At 56.9% G+C, this 17,107-nt stretch overlaps 2 protein-coding genes across 2 annotated transcripts; one reads left to right on the forward strand and one right to left on the reverse strand.

Moving 5' to 3' along the window:
- Nucleotides 1-9,057: 9,057 nt before the first annotated feature.
- MIND_00388300 (uncharacterized protein) lies at nucleotides 9,058-9,774 on the forward strand (the record flags this gene model as incomplete). Its single annotated transcript, XM_037360714.1, has 1 exon — nucleotides 9,058-9,774. The coding sequence occupies one exon, from the start codon at nucleotides 9,058-9,060 to the stop codon at nucleotides 9,772-9,774; it is 717 nt and encodes a 238-aa protein (XP_037223599.1).
- A 5,607-nt stretch (nucleotides 9,775-15,381) lies between these two features.
- MIND_00388400 (uncharacterized protein) lies at nucleotides 15,382-15,993 on the reverse strand (the record flags this gene model as incomplete). The annotated part of the gene is made up of 1 exon (XM_037360715.1): nucleotides 15,382-15,993. One exon carries the CDS (start codon nucleotides 15,991-15,993, stop codon nucleotides 15,382-15,384), a length of 612 nt encoding a protein of 203 aa, XP_037223600.1.
- Between the last annotated feature and the right edge of the window lie 1,114 nt (nucleotides 15,994-17,107).

A 17,107-nucleotide genomic window follows, 5' to 3' on the forward strand; every position in this document is an offset into this window, starting at 1 on the left:
GTCACTGGCAGTTGTTTTGTGCAGGCAAGCCGATTGAAGACTAGCGTTCCACACAGAGGTGTCATCGTCTTCAGCAGCGCATCATGCGGTGATCATGATGACTCTGTTTGCCATCATCCCGAACAATTAACACCGGGCTGTGCTTTCCCCCCGACATCCCACATCTGCCAATCCGCCACATCATCGAGCACAAGTCCCTGCAGCCCTCGTATTCCGTGCCTCTGTCCTACGTCCCGCTGATCACGGATGAGCTGGCCCACATGTGTTGTGGCAGCCCAAAGCTTCAAGTCGCCGTCTGCGCGGTCCTGCGTGATCACGCGCAACCCGTGCTACTAGAAAAGCTGTAGAAACCCTGCGTTAATCCTCTCCCTTCCGCGTTTCGCCGAGCAGGCCCGGCACTGCATCCAACGAAGTCCTGCGGCTTCTCCCCAGCCTGATGCCTGCCTCCGCCGCGAGGCCGACGAAATCGCACCCCTCAGCCCTTGCCCTCAGTAGTCTTCTCGCCTCGCCACAGTGGCCATCTCGCTCGCCAATCAGCCTCCCGTCGTGATTAGCCTTCTGCGTCTCCTTTCTCGAGCGCTTCCCGACACGAGGCGCGGGCGTGCGCGCCAATGTGGCCAAATTTGGCCGCCTGCTGGCTCGAACCGGCGACATGAGGCGGGTCGTGGGAACGGGCCGGCACATCTTCTTGATTACCGGTTTACCTTCACTGGCGAGCTGCTGGGTGGTCGAAGGACGACGCTCGTTACAGCCTGCTCGACGCGGGTTCGGCTCGCATGCTGTGTGGATGTGACGTGTAAATTTTGCCTTGCCGTTTTCAGTCATGATCACTGTGATCACCATCGCTATCTTATCGCTATCTCATCGCGCGGATGAATATCGGCGTACCCATTGCGGACCCACCCAAATTCGGGCCGACAACCCCACGATCTGCGTCAGGCGGGACGTCGCATGGCGCCCCGCCGCGGACACAGTACCCACCCCTCGTCCCCTTGCGCCAGCAGTGTGCGATTCTCCAGCCATCCCCGGACCGACTTCCCTGCGCGACAGACACGGCACCCCGGGGAGTCGTCGTGGAATTCCCCACTCTCCACCCGGATAGGCAACGAATCACGATCCCCAATCGGAGAGGCGAGCCGGTGGTTCAGCTCGGGATGGCCCCGGATATCGCTGTGATAGGACCGCTCGGTCAGCCTCCGCAGAGATCGATGCTGCATTTTCGCGGCTTCGTCCCGGGGTCGTCGTGTCGTTGGTCATCCGCGCCTTGTAATCCGGCGAGTAACCGAGGGGTATGGTTGCAGCGACAGCGCGGGAACGTGCCTTGCTTACGCGGCCGCAGGTCTGCTAGAGTCATCCTGCGACTCCGAGACTTGAGGATCTGCCTCGGATCTCCCAACCCAGCATCTGGTCTGCTTTTCCAATCGCGGCCCACAGCGCGCTGCTGCTGCTAGTACATCGAAGCCCCGCGATATTACCAGCAACCCGATTCCACCCGACCCCATCCAATCGCAATCTTATCTCGCGTATCAACGCGGCGTTTCCCTTCTTCGGCGGCGTACCTGCTCAGATAAATGGCTAGCTGGGGAGTGTGGATTGATCATGATGACTCGACATGGTCACATGGAAGCAAAATACTGTCCTATTTCGGTCAAGTGTCCGCGTTACGCGTTACACTGGCCAAAAAAAGTCCCCGCCAAAAATCACCATAAATCCAAAGAAAATCTTTTGGTCCCAAATTTTGAAAAAGTGGCGGACACTTGGTCGAAATAGGACAGTAATCTTCAACTTGATTTGGAAAATGTGCAGTTGTGCGGGTCGACCGCACAGCGTGATCACTCGCGCATCCTCGTCAACGCGTCACCACGAGCCCCTCAACTGGCTATGCTGAGGCGAGTGGCTTCCCTCGGCATCATGCTTCATGTTCTCCTACCGAGATGATCTTGGGAGAGTGGGCAGAGCTTCCCGGGGTCTTACGGTACCGTCGGTACGGCATGTCCCCGTCCCGGACCCGTCAGCCGCCATACGGTATGGTCTACAACCCTAGAGAGTGCAGAAAATACTTGCAAAGCTTGTCCTGTGGATGTTGCCTGTTAGAATCAGGGAAAATCATGAGTAAGAAAAGTAGTCCATGCGCATAATTGTATAGGTATCGTTTCGCTATACGGCCCAGAGTCGAAAATCCAGGTCCAGATGACTGGTATCGCATGTATTGGTGTCAATGACCTGTGTAAATCTTCCGTGTTCACGACCATCTAGTTTTGCTTGTGAAGTATCCCTCGATCTTGAGTAGGAAAAGTTGATAGCTCTGCTTCCCAGCTTTCGATTGACACCTATAACTCGTATCTCGTGCGTATGGCCTCAGCGGTGGTTGTCCCAACTCTCCTGGCACAAATCCAGTGTTCAGATGTCCAGTTCCTCGACAGCGTTTTGGAGTCACCGTTGATCGCAGGTCCAGGCCCCAATCTATTGGGTTGGTTTCTCCCGTTTAACCGTCCCTTGGCACTCTCGATCCTCCAGCAAGATCCGAAACCATCTTCCAATGATGTCAGTCGTCGATACCAACAGAGATAGGGGTGTCCTGATCTAGGAGAAGTCGATCTCGAGTCTCCAGTGCGCGCCAAACCAAATATGCCTTTTAGTTTACATTCCCTCTGGGTATTTTGCATAGGATTGGATAGATCCTAGCGAGAAACGGGCTCTTCGGACTTTTCCTAGTCAAGACTTTGGAATCACTGAGCGCGATTTGATAGATTTTGACTGGTTTACTGTCCTATTTCGGTCAAGTGTCCGCGTTACGCGTTACACTGGCCAAAAAAGTATAAATCCAAAGAAAATTTTTTGGTCCCAAATTTTGAAAAAGTGGCGGACACTTGGTCGAAATAGGACAGTATTGACAGATATCTCCCTAGTTGACCATTCGGGACTCATGTCAACTCTAAGACGTGCACTGAGCAATGAAATCGACAAAAATAGTTGTTTCCTGGTCTGTCCCAGACTGCGGCTTATCACCATGATACCAAGGGAAGAGCCCAGCATCCTTAGAAGGCCCAGGAAGGGCTTTGGGGGGTCCAGACTGCCTCTGAGCGTCTCCGCTTGTGACCGTGACCGTGACAACCAGAATTGGAATCGGAATCGATTCCGGGTGTGTGACCATGACGTGATGGCCGGAAACGGAGAGGGGGGGCATGGAGCGGAGAGGGAAGGAGTTGGTCTAGCCCAAGGGCCGGGGAGTGTCGGAGAGGACCAATGGGAATAACGGCCAGCCATGACCACTGGAGGGTAGCAACAGGAGGGTCACTCGGAGACGTCCCCGGACGCCAAAGACCCGATGACGGGGGCCGTGGTGGCGGAGTGGGGAGCGGAGCCATGGCGAGGCCCAGCCATCCGAGGACCGAACGTAAGCCCGAACACTGACGTAGGTTGGGGACACCCAAGAGGTCCAACGGGTAGAGGTTGCAGGGAGACCTCGATGAGCGACAGCCCAGAGAGGCTATAAGGCCATAGGCTCGAGGTCTCAGAGGAAAGTGGTGCGTCCACATCCAGAGAGGTCTCCAATGGCATTAGACACGTTGCGCCACAGCCATTGATGCCATCAAATGGCTAATTTACGTTGCGCATGTCAATGGCTTTGACTCCACAATGATGACATCATATCCACTTCTTGCTTCTGACTCTCATGGAACTGCGCTCAGCTACTCGGAAAAAACGACCGACTGCCATCTCGAGCCCTCGACGTCGCACGAAACCCCGGAAAGTAACAACTACTGGTCCAAAAAAAGCACGCGCTCGGTCACAAGCAGCCCCAACCGCTACCGTGACGCCAACACCCACCCCCACTCCAGAGCCGACACCCACCCCAGATCCGACCCCCCCGCGGTACAGCCCCGACTGGGACCTTGACGACACCGAGTTCCAGCCCGAGCGGGAGCAATCACACTCCCCAACACCTGCCTTGCTGTCCGAGGAGGAGCCATCGAGTGATGACGAGGCCCCGAATGCAGGCTCTCCGAGCTCTGATTCGCGTCAGGCTCGCAACGCCCGTGGAGCCGCATGGCTCCCGTACCAGGACCGACTGCTGGTGGAGCAGGTCGAGGTGCTGAGGCCATTCGATGCTGGTCGCGGCGCTGCACTGATGGCAGCTTGGGATTCGCTCTCTGTTCAGCTGGCCAGCGCAAGTCGAATCAAAGGGAAGGAGATTTCGAAGTCGGGGAACGCGTGCAAGGCCCGATTCCTCAAATTATTGAAGGCACACAGGGTGAGTGCCAGGCCGTTTTATTAAACTCTTGGGCTGACTCCTACCCAGGCAGACGAGACGCGCTCGCTGCAGAAGACCGGGACGAATGAGGAGGTCGACGAGCATGTACAGGTGCATGTTTACACTCTAACTGCTGGGCCTTGAGGCTGACTGTCCGCCGCTAGCGCTTAACCTCGATCAACGAGCTCTATCACGAGCAAGAGCTGCGCAAAACGGACAAGTCAACGGCAGCGCAGAAGAAAGCAAAGGTCGAACAGGATGCGGCGCTGGAAATCCGAGACGCGGCCATGCGAGGTCTTGTGTGCCAATACTGTGTGGTGCTAGAAGCAGCAATCACTGCAACATGGTTGAGATGTTGGTGATGGTCAGTGAGGAACAATGGCATTGTTGCGGGGCACATCCCTTTGGTTAGCAATGACTGTCCCTGATGCAAGTTCAGGTTGCTGACCCCTGTCTGCCTCAGGAGCAGTACACTTCTTTCAACACAGGTGCCTTATGAAAAGTGGCATGAAGACTTTCCTAGATTAACTGATGGAGGTGATCATCCAGAAGTCACCTCTGCTGGAATTGTGGCCTTCAGCAGTTTATTGATATGGAAGACAATATAGCAAATGGGGCACTGATAGTCAGTCCAAGTGATGAAGCTGCAATCATGAAGGAAATTGGTCTTTTCAATGCCTTAATGAATGACAGTAGGATTTCCAGAGCAGTCCCCCAAATTTAATACTTATCATCTGGTTAATTTTTCTTTTTGGAATATACAAGTTACTCTTATCTTAGTGATATATAGTCTGACTATTTCATGATTTTCCAACAAGTCTAACTTATGTGATCAATATTATAGAATAAAATAATGACAATTTGTGCTAGGCTACTATGCCAAGCTTTGATGAGGGTTGTGCTAGGGGCAAAAAATCCAATTATATAATTCAGAATCAATATTTCTTGGAGCTGCCAATGTGAAAAATTTCATTTTAGTGCTGATGTCACACCAACTTTGGGTGCCAAATTGAATGAAATTACAGTACTGTTCCATTTGATTCATTTAGCATGGCCCAAAGGCTGTGACATGCCTGACAAAGTTGGCAATTCATCAGGCTGTCCCCATTAGGCAATTTTGGCACCAGAGGCACCAGAATGGAACAAGAATTTCCTTATTTGGATGTCTTTTGGGCAAAATTTGATGAGCATGACTGAAAATATAGTGTATATACTCTAATTTCTATAGTTCACAACCCTCATACTTATATCTATATACTTTCAGGCTTATGAGTTTGGATAGCCCACTCTGTCAGAAGTATCAGGTAATTGATAAGAGGTGAACATGTTGAAGAGTTGATATAGCCTGCCATATGTGTTTGAACATTCCAGATACACACATAGCTACACATATACACATACTTTTGCAAAAAAAAAAAGGTTTCACGAAGATTGAATTTTATCCCTGTTTTTTTTTTTCGATCGCCTCAGTAGTCATATGACGCGAATCATGGGAATGTATTGGGGGGGGGGGCCCCAGAGGGTCGGAAAAAAACTTTCCAACCCTATAGCCATGTTTCGAATCTTGAACACCCCTGGGCCAGGTCCCAGGGTGATTGTCTAGAAGACTGCTGGGCAGCAGCGTCAGCAGCGCCAGAAACAGAGTCGGACCAGAGACATACTTAGGCATCTCTGGTTCCCAGATGTGGCCAATTGCAGGGACCTTGTCTTGTTTGGTTTCCATATGCAAATCGTACCGGGCTTCTGAGTTCTGACTCGGAGAAAATGTCAACGAACAAGCCTTCTTCATACTACACCCTTCAGTGGTGGCATCATTATACACCCCCTTACACTGCCACCATATGCGTCAAAGGGACGCTGAGCTGGCTCACGCAACTGACACTGTGAATTGCTGTATGTAGGTCCATGTGTGCATGAGTTGCATGTTTGTGTGCCCTCTCCAGAGCTTCGAGATGGCCGCCACGCGGACAGAACTTGAAGGCGAGGCTGCTCGATGCGAAAGGCCGAACGGCCAGAGAAGGATGGTGTTGCCAACTTGCCATGAGGCGAGCAGAGGCCGGATGCGTGATGCACGCAGCACGCTGCGCGTCGAGTCATAGCAGTCCTCCTAAATATGATAGGCGGCGCGCAGGCGGTGCGGTGCGCCCGTCTCGCCTCACTGCTGTGTGGTTGTGTGGGGCACCCGGCTATCGCACAGCCGGGCTTGCTATCGCGACAGCTGTCACTGTCAGCTGCCACGTCCCCACCCGATAAGCGCCCGCCGGCGCCCCATATCCGGCGCCCTGCGAAAACACGCCGTGCGCGCGTTGCGTTTGCGCGTGCGTGCGTGCGGCCGCACAGTCCCGATGTGGCCATGGACGCCCCTGCTGATAACGCGCGCGCGCTACGCCGGGAAAGGACAGTCGCCCAGGGCACGCCGGACGTGCACGCCTAATCACAGTCTAATCCGGGAACTTGAACGCCTGATTGAGCACGAGATTAAGCTGGAAGGCTCATTTCCGGCTCTTCAGTCGTCTGCACGCCAGGCGAGCCGGCCCAGCTCGCTTGCGGCGCTCCATCTGCGCGAGGCGTTTGGGGCGGGCACGTTCCCGCGCGGGCGTACAGTATCGGCGCCGGACGCCGACGCCCAGAACGGCGTCTGCGCGTCAGCGGCGGCGCTAAGCGGGCAGCGTGCGCGGGAACGCGGCACGGCGCGCGGTGATGGCTGATCGCCGCCGGCGGGCAGGTGGCGGTGGCGGTGGCGCAAGCGAGGGTTGGGGCGAGCAGGCGGTAAGCTTCGATGCATTCAAATTGGCGTGCACACTGCAGACGGGGGTGGGCTCGTGCTCTTTGTGCTGCGTTTCAGTTTCGTCGTGTGGGTACTTTGGCGAAGCATCGCATGCGCAGAGGGCAACGGACAAAGAGACAGGCAGGCGAGCCGTTCCGACCCAGCTGCGGCTGCGCCCATTTCCCATTGACGGCAACGACTGGGAAGTGTGCTGTTGCTGTGGCCTTCTGACATGTTGCGCTTTGGCGCAGGGAGCCAGGGACAAAGGCCAGGGCCGCCACGTGCCCCATGTGGCGTCTTCCGTTTTTCATCTCCCTGCTGCGACAAGATGGGACAAAGAGGGTGCACAAAGAGGCTTCCCACATCTCGTGCTTCGGCGCACATCCGCACAAAGAGATTATCGCGACAATCAGTGCCGGGCCGGGCCCGTGGCAGCAGGGCAGAGGGGAGGGACGATGAAAGAGAAGGACAAAGAGATTATCGCGATGAGAGCTGCGCGCAGGTGTGGGCGTGGGCGTGCGATCTCGACGTGCGATAAGCCTTACGGCCAGGCGAGACGAGCCGGCTCAGCTCGATGAAAGAGCTGCTGCCTGGGACGCCCGCTGCGACGAGTGCCCACGCGAAGCAGGCGCAACGCGCAGGCTGACGCGGCTTGGCGCCGCGCCGCGGCGTTTAGCCCCCCATCACGCCCAAGACGCCGGGCGATCGGGGTCGCGTAATTCAGTGTGCGGGGATAGACGTCCTTGGCGGGCTGCCCCGGCGTCCTACGCAGAGTGTCCTCGCCTCCTTATCGCGCGCGAATCCGCCCTGCGAATCCGCGGTGGGGGCTGTGGGCGTTCTGATCGACGTTCTGCGCGGTGGATGCGGGTATTCGAATATTCGCGCGGGCTGCACTGGCTGCTGCCCCAAGCCTTGGCGCACCCTCCGATGTATCCGCCTTCTCCACTCCAATTCTCCACTTCCATTCGAATTCCGTCTGCAGCTCCTCCAGGTAAGTAACTTCCAAGCGTCCGAAGCCCGCGGCGCCAGTAGCGGCGTAATCCCCCGAGCCGCGCGCGGCGCTATCGATGTCCCGCCCGAGAGTATTCCGCCCCACTACCCCTCCCCGCGCGCGTTCCGAGAATTCCCATCCCGGGTTTCTCCCGACGTCCCGCTGACGTGGACCGGCTGACATCACGCCGTGCATGCGTGGCGGTGCCCCGGGCCGCGAGCGTGCGACGACCGCAGCAGCGACGATCACGCACGTCGCGCACGTCCGCAGTTCGCGGGCCTGGACCAAGCCCGCCGGCGCTGGGGCCATCAGCACCCAGCATCGATGGTGTCGGAACGGACAGACGAACAAGAGAAGCAGAAGAGCGACAGACAAGAACAAGAGATGCGTGTCCGCCCCCGCGCCGCGAGGAGAGAAGCGCGAAGCCCGCAGCTGAGCCCACCCGAGCCCGATTTGCCGGTCCGCGCGCTGCTGAGTGAGACATGCACACACGCACACAAAGCAGAGACGGCGTCTTGCTCTCGCGGGTGAGTCAGACCGGGGGCGGGTGCGACGCGTAATCGGTAATCTGACTCAGGGTGCTTAGGTGAGCGGGTGTCGGTGGGCTGCTAAGCGAAGGGTGGGAGCGTGGTATCTACGCAGCCAGCCCAGCCAGGAGGGCAAAAGCGAAGGCCAGTGGGCTGGCTGGCTGCGCGCAGCAGCCCTGCTGGCTGGCACGGGGGGCAGCACGCGTCGCCAGGCAGTGCATGAAAGGGAAGGGAAGAGAAGCCGGGCCACGGGTGGGTGGGTGGTGGCGCGAACCGAGCCGGCCCAGCTCGCCTGCCAAATGGGGCAGGCCGGATACGGATATGGGAGGTGGCGTGTTGTTGGGGCGTGGCAGGCAGTGGTAGCGATAATATATAAGGGGCCGCGGCTCTCTCGGTGCCCCGACCGTGTCGCTGTTGACCACCCACCACCACCACCACCTCCCTCCCGTCGTCCCCTCCCTCGACGACGCCAAGGCCAGCGACCACAGCCACACTCCCACCACTACCACCACCAGCGATGACACGTTGCGCGTCACCCACCGGCGCGGTCGCGTTCTGCTACGACTTCCCCGTCGCCTCCACCTCCTCCTCCCACTCGTCCTCCTCCCGCCTGCCCCGCCCACGTGCCCACTCCCCCCGGCCCCGGCGGCGCCCGACGCCGTCCCCGATGCGCGCCTTCGACAGCGACGACGACGACGACGACGAGCACACACAGTACGCCTCCCACCCGCTGCCCACGCCCACGGGCAACCAGTGGACGCGCGGGCCCTCCCCGACGCACCTCTCCCCGTTCTACCCGCCCTACCCGCCCGCCCTCGCGCTGCCCAGCTCGTACGAGTCCGAGCGCAGCGTGCTCTCCGCGAAGGGGCACGTGCACTGCGCCGTCGCCAACAAGATCCGCAAGGCGCGGCGCTCCGTCGACGAGGCCGTCCCGCACCTCTCCCCGCCGCCGCTCGCCTACTCGTCGTCGTCCTCGGGCTCCGGCTCGAGCGCGCCGAGCTCGCCGTACTCGCTGCCCAGCGACGACTTTTCGGGGGACGAGCACGACGCGGAGGACGACGGCGTGTTTGGCTCGCCGGAGATGGACGCGGCGGAGTTGCCTCAGGCGGAAAGCCACCACCACACCGATGCGAGCATGGCGATCAAGAGGCGCTGGGCGGCGCTCAGCCTCAGCGTGCGCTTCGGCGTGTTCCGGGCGAAGCGGAAGATGCGCGACAGGGTGCTGAGTCTGTGAGCATTCTATTCCCGCATTCGCATCCACACCATGCCTTTCCACATCCACATACACACACATCCACTGCGCGACCTTTGCGCCACATGCACACTCCCCTTCGCATTCGGATCCTTGTAGCACACTTCGCCTTCGCTTTCGTGTATGATTATCCACATTTGTTGTCTGTACTACACCCATGTATACGCACTTGCGCCTGCCGCTGTCCTAGAGACGCGGAAATAGAACACAACTTGTACAAGATCTCAGAGACAATAAGATTATCGATGGCGGGTGACAATAAGCAGCGATAAGATCGCCGAGGAGGCCCCGATGCGGGAGATCTTGTCGTCTTTGTGCGGAGATGAACCCCAGCCCAGCGTCTTGTGTGCCCAGACAACAGCTCTGACTCGGACACAGGGCCCGGGCAGTGGGCACGCGGAGGCGGGCCACACAGCTATGAATAGCGTGACTCGACCCGGAACTTGCAGAAGCTTAGACGAAGACACAACAGCTGTTGATAGCATGTAGTGCGAGGCTGCTGATTCTCGGATGGGACGCGTCATCCTCGCCTCGCGACGCGGATAATGGTAGCGATCTAACTTGAAGGCGGCTATGGTCGGAATCAGCTGTCTGTCGGAGTACGGCGTCATCGCGTGTAGTAAGCAGTGGCGCCGGGGCGCGTGAATATTCCTATCTCGACATACTACCGGGGAGCGTGTCGACGCGCAGCACGCGGTGGGTGGGGTGGATACCCGCAGCTTCTCTCCTCGCCTCCACCTTGCATTCATTCGCGTCGACCCAAGACGACGCGGGAGGGGATGAGGCAACGCATGACGTCTGCCGTGCGTTTCGCGTTTCGCGTCTTTCGCCTTTCCTCCCACCGCCCCGCATCGTGCCTGTCTGCCCACCGTTGCGGGTCGGGTAATGGATGACGTCATCACAAGAAGATGTGTGGGTTTGTGCGCACGGGGCGTTGCAAGTTGTTCCGTAACCAGAACCACAGCAAAGTGCGCGTGGCAAAGACACTCAGACTCGGCGTCGACGAAGATGCCGGCGGTCGCGCGGTCAACCCGCGCCAGCGCAGATAATTGGATTCCACATTTAATTCCAATCTACAGGTGTACCATTTTGCTTACATGTAGATTGCATAAGACGCAGGATCGGTACAAAGCGCCCAAGCGGGCCATTTATCCGAGCAGGTACGCCGCCGAAGAAGGAAAGACCGCGTTGATACGCGAGATAAGATTGGCATCGGAAGAGGTCGGGCAGAGTCGGGCTGAAGTTGCGGGGGTAAGTTGGGGGGGTAATCCTTGAGCCGCTCGCGCCAAGCTAGTGTAGATTAACGCTGGTGAGGTTAGGGGAAAGTGATGACAAGAAGTGAGTTGGGGTGGGATGGACTGTCGTGCTGTATTGAAGTTGTCCGGTATCAGGTACTAGTACCCAGAGCCACACCAAAGCGCTAGCCACAGTAGCGATCTATTGTGCTTTTTGCCCGCAGAGCCACAAGAGTTCAAGGTCGATACCAAGAGCTTGCCATTTACCCGAACAGGGTAAAAAAGGAAACACCGTGTTGATACCCGAGATAAGATTGCGCTCGGCTGCGCTCGGGCGAAATCGGGTTGCTGGGGTAATATCCCGGGGTATTCTTGAGCCGGCCGCACCAAGAGAGTGCGATGTACTAGCAGCAGCGCGCTGTTGAGCGTCGGATGGGCCGCGATGGGAAAAACGGACCAGATGCTGGGTTGGAAGATCCGGCACAGTCTCGCAGATCCTCGAGTCATGAGCACAACGCGATAGCCTCGCAGAATGACTCTGGCAGACCTGCGGCCGCGTAAGCAAGGCAAATTCCCGCGCTGTCGCTACTATCGGTTACTCGCCGGATTACAAGGCGCTGATGACCAAACGACGACACGACGACCCCGGGACGAAGCCGCGAAGATGCAGCATCGATCTCTGCGGAGGCTGACCGAGCGGTCCTATCACAGCGATATCCGGGGCCATCCCGAGCTGAACCGCCGGCTCGCCTCTCCGATTGGGGATCGTGATTCGTTGCCTATCCGGGTGGAGAGTGGGGAATTCCACGACGACTCCCCGGGGTGCCGTGTCTGAAGTCGGTCCGTCGATGGGTGGAAACTCGCACACTGCTGGCGCAAGGGGACGAGGGGTGGGTACTGCGTCCGCAGGGGTGCGCCATGCGACGTCCCGCCTGACGCAGATCGTGTGGTTGTCGGCCCGAATTTGGGTGGGTCCGCGATGGGTACGCCGATATTCATCCGCGCGATGAGATAGCGATAAGATAGGAGGGTGATTATAGTGATGACCGAAAACGGCACGGTAAAAAAATGCCAACGTTCCTTCCGTTTACGAGCCGAACCCGCGTCGAGCAGGCTGTAACGAGCGTCGTCCTTAAGCTTCGACCACCCAGCAGCTCGCCAGAGAAGGTAAACCGGTAATCAAGAACGTGTGCCGGCCCGTTCCCACGACCCGTCTCATGTCGCCGGTTCGAGCCAGCAGGCGGCCAAATTTGGCCACATTGGCGCGCACGCCCGCGCCTCGTGTCGGGAAGCGCTCGAGAAAGGAGACGCAGAAGGCTAATCAGGACGGGCGGCTGATTGGCGAGCGAGATGGCCACAGTGGCGAGGCGAGAAGCCTGAGACTACTGAGGGCAAGGGCTGAGGGGTGCGATTTCGTCGGCCTCGCGGCGGAGGCAGGCATCAGGCTGGGGAGAAGCCGCAGGACTTCGTTGGATGCAGTGCCGGGCGTGCTCGGCGAAACGCGGAAGGGAGAGGATTAACGCAGGGTTTCTACAGCTTTTCGAGCGGCACGAGTTGCGCGTGATCACGCAGGACCGCGCAGACGGCGACGCGAAGCTTTGGGCATGAGCCAGCTCATCCGTGATGAACGGGAGGTCGACGTCTCACAGAGGCACGGAATACGAGGGCTGCAGGGACTTGTGCTCAATGATGTGGCGGATTGGCAGATACAGGATGTCGGGGGGAAGGCACAGCCCGGTGTTAATTGTTCGGGATGATGGCAAACAGAGTCGGCGGCAAGCATCACCGCATGATGCGGCGCCGAAAACGATAACACCTCCGCTTGGAACGCTAGCCGTCAACCGGTTTTGTTCGAACAAAACGAGTGCGAGTGACTCGACATGACGAGGTTTGAGGGCTTCCGGCCTCATGGCAACGCTTCTTGGGCTATTCAGCCTTCCCAATTCGGCCGCCTCCCCTGTTGTCGGTTGTCGGCGAAACGGGCATCTACGAAGCCTTCAGCGAGTCCAGCCTGCTAGATTTGTGCACATGTCGAGGATGTGACGGGGAGCCGTCTGGACCCACAAACACAGCATCGTTTTCGTGGGGCGAGCCAGCTCGGCGCTTCCAGTCCTAATGGCCCAGCGAGTTCACACGCGGTCGTTGTCGCTGCGCATGGCAATGCGGCGCAGTATGTTGTCCCCAGTGCAAACCACTGCACATACACATGCGAGCGGAGCCCCAAGGCACAACCCCAGACGCGTCGTATATGACGACACTTCGTGCCATCCCTGCCAAGCCTCTCCATACCAGCGAATTTCTCCGCTACCCCACACGCACACGTCCCGATCGGGAAACGCCGTCGCCGCTGACGCGATATCGTCTTGTCATCCAGAGATAGTCGGGGAATTTTTGAATAATGGGCAGAGTTTATCCGCACATTCAGGCGTCGTGAAGGTCGGTGGATGCGATCTCATGCGAGACACGCACAGCGGAGACGGGGTAAATCCCGGCACTTCGTTGACCCCGGACCGGAGTAGGAGGACGACGTAGATAGCCGCCCGATCTGCGCGCGATAAGATAAAATTGGCACATTCTTCAGGGCAAACGCCCCAGATTGGCATTGGACGCATTTCTTCCCGCGCTGTCAACAGCTCCAGCGTCTTGCTGTGAAGTATCCTGAGGAGACCGCGACAACCGGGGAGGAAGCCGCAAAGACTCTGCGGGCTGGCTTGAGTTGTGCTGGCGTTATCGTCTCCAACTCCTCATCTATCTGCCCAGACCGCGCAGTGGGTTCGGAATTCCACGACGACTCCCGGGCCCCGAACACGTATGTCGAACCTCGTCCGCCTTGCATCGCATCCATCTGAGTACAGCCGAAGATGGGTAGGAGTCGCGACAAGCTGTGTCCGCCGCCATGGCCAGCTGATGCAGATTGCGTGCCTTTCGGTAGCTGAGGGATGCAGCGTCCGCCGATATTAAGCCGATCTGCTGTGAACGATAAGATAAAAGTATAAGATTTTCAGATGATATGGATTTGGAGCAACGTGCCTGATATGCCATATATCGTGGGCCATGGCGAAGGCAGAACCAAAGCACCCAGGCTAAAATTTGAAAAGCATATAAGTTAAGCACTGGTATGTACACATACAGTGCCACCCACTCGATTCAGCCATGACAACGTATCAGCAGCGCGACAGTCGGAGCCTTTAGGTTAGACAGCATATACGAGAGATCGATGTTGACCGTAGGAAGTAAAGCCTCTTCGACCGTCGCAGGAGCTAGCCTGAGCTCTTTCTTGACTCGAATTTCAACAGTGCCAGAACGGCGCGCGGGAGAACAGAGGCCATGGCGCAGCCCCCTAAGAGTAACTTGAAGTTTGCTCGTGTTGATGTGGCATATGGATATGGCTCGGAGTCTGCTGTTTCGACGAGCAAGTCCTGCTGAATCCGGCGTCACGGTTGACGACTCCATGCTCACGCCTACTACAGTAGTAAGCCTGCATAAAATGGCTCCAGCGGGTTGCAGCGCTGTGCGCGAGTGGGAAGGTTCCGGCGGCAGCGACATTGCAGCGACATGGTCGTTCGAAGGAAGAGGCTCTGAGGGTCCGCGGCAATCACGCTTGAAAATTTTCCCATCACCTGTCACCTTTGATGAGTCACACTTTTCGCTCTTCTTTTCGATCCCCATGCAGTGGCTGCGGCACCCGCTCGCTCTCGATTCTCCCGTGTGGATGTTGTCAGAGCATGACTGGGCCTGACTAGTGGCTCGACAACAAGCAGCTGCAGCACGCAAATAAGTGGCATGCCAAGCCGGCTCGAGGTGAACGGAAGGGTGCGGACGGATGAACAGACCACCGGTGCGTAGACTGCGCCACGTATGTATATACCGAACTCATCATATGCGTCGTAGTTTGCGATAGGGCCCGCACACCTCGCCTCTGACACCGCCGTAGACATTGACGTCCCACTATATATGCGCCGCCTCCACAAGCAACAACACAAGCTCCGACCACCTCAGGCTCAACATACTTGTGGGGGCATTACTCAGTTTTCCATGTACACCGGCACGCAAGAACCCAGAAACCGAATTGATTGCTATGAAGCGCCCACACAGGCGACGAGACAAATCCCATCCCATTCCCCATGCTCGCTTGGCGACAAATACCATGACCGGCGAAGCTATGCAGAGGGATCTGGCGATTGCGAGGGAGGCGATTCCGGAGCGGAAAACTACGTTGTATGTGGTGAACGATTTATGCCATAAACTAATAACGGTTCCGACGCCGGCGACAGGCTACAGCGCACTCGAAGGGTATCCATGGCAGGTATGTATCGAGTTATGCTACTGCGGCTTGTGACTCACAAGTGCGCATCTAGCCACCATGTTGCCAACGCGTCTCTGTCCTCGTGGGAAGTGCTGACAGTCCAAGCACGTTTGCGAGTCCGTTGGCAGCGGCTGTCGAGTTGATCTGACTTGTCGATATCTCGACGTCATTCCGGGCCTGCTGCAGAGGCACGGCGGATGCGACCACATCTCGAAGACCATTGGCCAGAATCTGCACATTGGGCGGCCGAACGGGCTGAATTGCCGTCGTTTTCGGTTCGGTGCCATCATGATTGTCGAGCGAGATATCGGTGAACTTGTGATCTGCGAGGTCCATTTCTTCGTCCCATTCTTCGTCCATCTCCTGGCTCTCCGGGATCATATTCCCCTCTTCATCCACCTCATCTTTGGACGGCCGGCCGTCCCGGATGCTGAGCCACTTGGTTTGAGGAGTGACGCTGACGAAGCCCATGGTCGGTGGGCAGATGTGCGTGAGTGTGCCGACGCCGAGGTCCAGCGGCGTCATCCACGGCGGGAGGCCGGGTCCGGGAATCGGTGCGCTACCGAGCGGGTTGCGTCCCCGTGCGCGCGGCGCGTTGAAGGGCGAGTCGGGGTAGTAGTTGCGCGGCGTGCGGGCGGAGTGTGTTTGGGTAACAAACATCGTTAGATGGAAGTATCAGAGTGCGGGCGGAGCAGCGGTGAAGATAGTCTGTGCTGGGGAAAGGTTTTTATCCACTGGGAGTGACAATTAGCATGCTGTGGCAACGATCAGCCGACACAATAAGGTCTGATCGCACCGACGGACGACAAAAGAAGCTTGACGTCGGTGGGTAAAAGGCTACGACCAAACAATCAGACGTGTATATTGTGAAAAAAAACCATTTCACACACATTGTACATCTGTTTCAATTGGTGTCGTGTGACTGGATGAAGAACAAAAGAGGAAACAATACTTATTATTCACTTCAACAGAAGTCTTTTTTTTTTTGGAGAACCGTAATGCACTCTGGAGTTTACTGTGAATCCAGCTGCTGAGAGTTCATTAAAAAGTACCAGTCTTTGAATCAATTTGTTTTATCAAAAACAAAATCGTTTCCACAAAAAGGAAAGTTTGTGACAAAACAACAGGTTTTTACAAAAAAAGGAAAGTATTGTTTGTGGAAGGGTATCTAAAGGTTTGGGAGCCAAATTCAACATGTTAAACTGAGTGAGGCAGGAAAATTATGATGTGATTGAAAATGGCACAAAAGATTCAACCTTTGTTCAACTCTCAACGATTTCATCTCTTCAGTATGGTCACATACCATCAGGGCCACCGAGGGCCCACAACACGCAGCACATAATGACAGGGAACAGGCATCCCAGTAGGGAGGAACACGCATGTAGGAAGAACATGACCAATAATGATGCATCCGGCCGACACCGAGCCCAACTCACAGCACAAGGGGATTGGGGAGGAGTGCTAGGAGGTTAGGAGTAGTGATTGGCCTGCAAGGGACGTACAATTGTCTCCTCTGCGGCCAGGGACAGGCACAAAGGCAGAAGCAGGAGAGCCCAAGGGTGTCCGATCACCCCTCAGCAGAGCCATGTATATAAGGTGCAATAGTGTACACTGTACTCCCTTGTATTTCTACCGCTTCTCTCTGTGCAAGGAGGCATCACTGACTCATTGGGCCCTAAACAACCCAAGTGCTTGCATAGGCTGGTGCGAAGAGTGTTATCCTAGTACCAACCTAGCTAGGACAGGAAACTCCCAAAACTCGAAATTTTTGTCC

This window comes from Mycena indigotica (assembly GCF_014461135.1).
Source record: "Mycena indigotica strain 171206Taipei chromosome Unknown Mind.scaff0003, whole genome shotgun sequence".
Taxonomy (NCBI): domain Eukaryota; kingdom Fungi; phylum Basidiomycota; class Agaricomycetes; order Agaricales; family Mycenaceae; genus Mycena; species Mycena indigotica.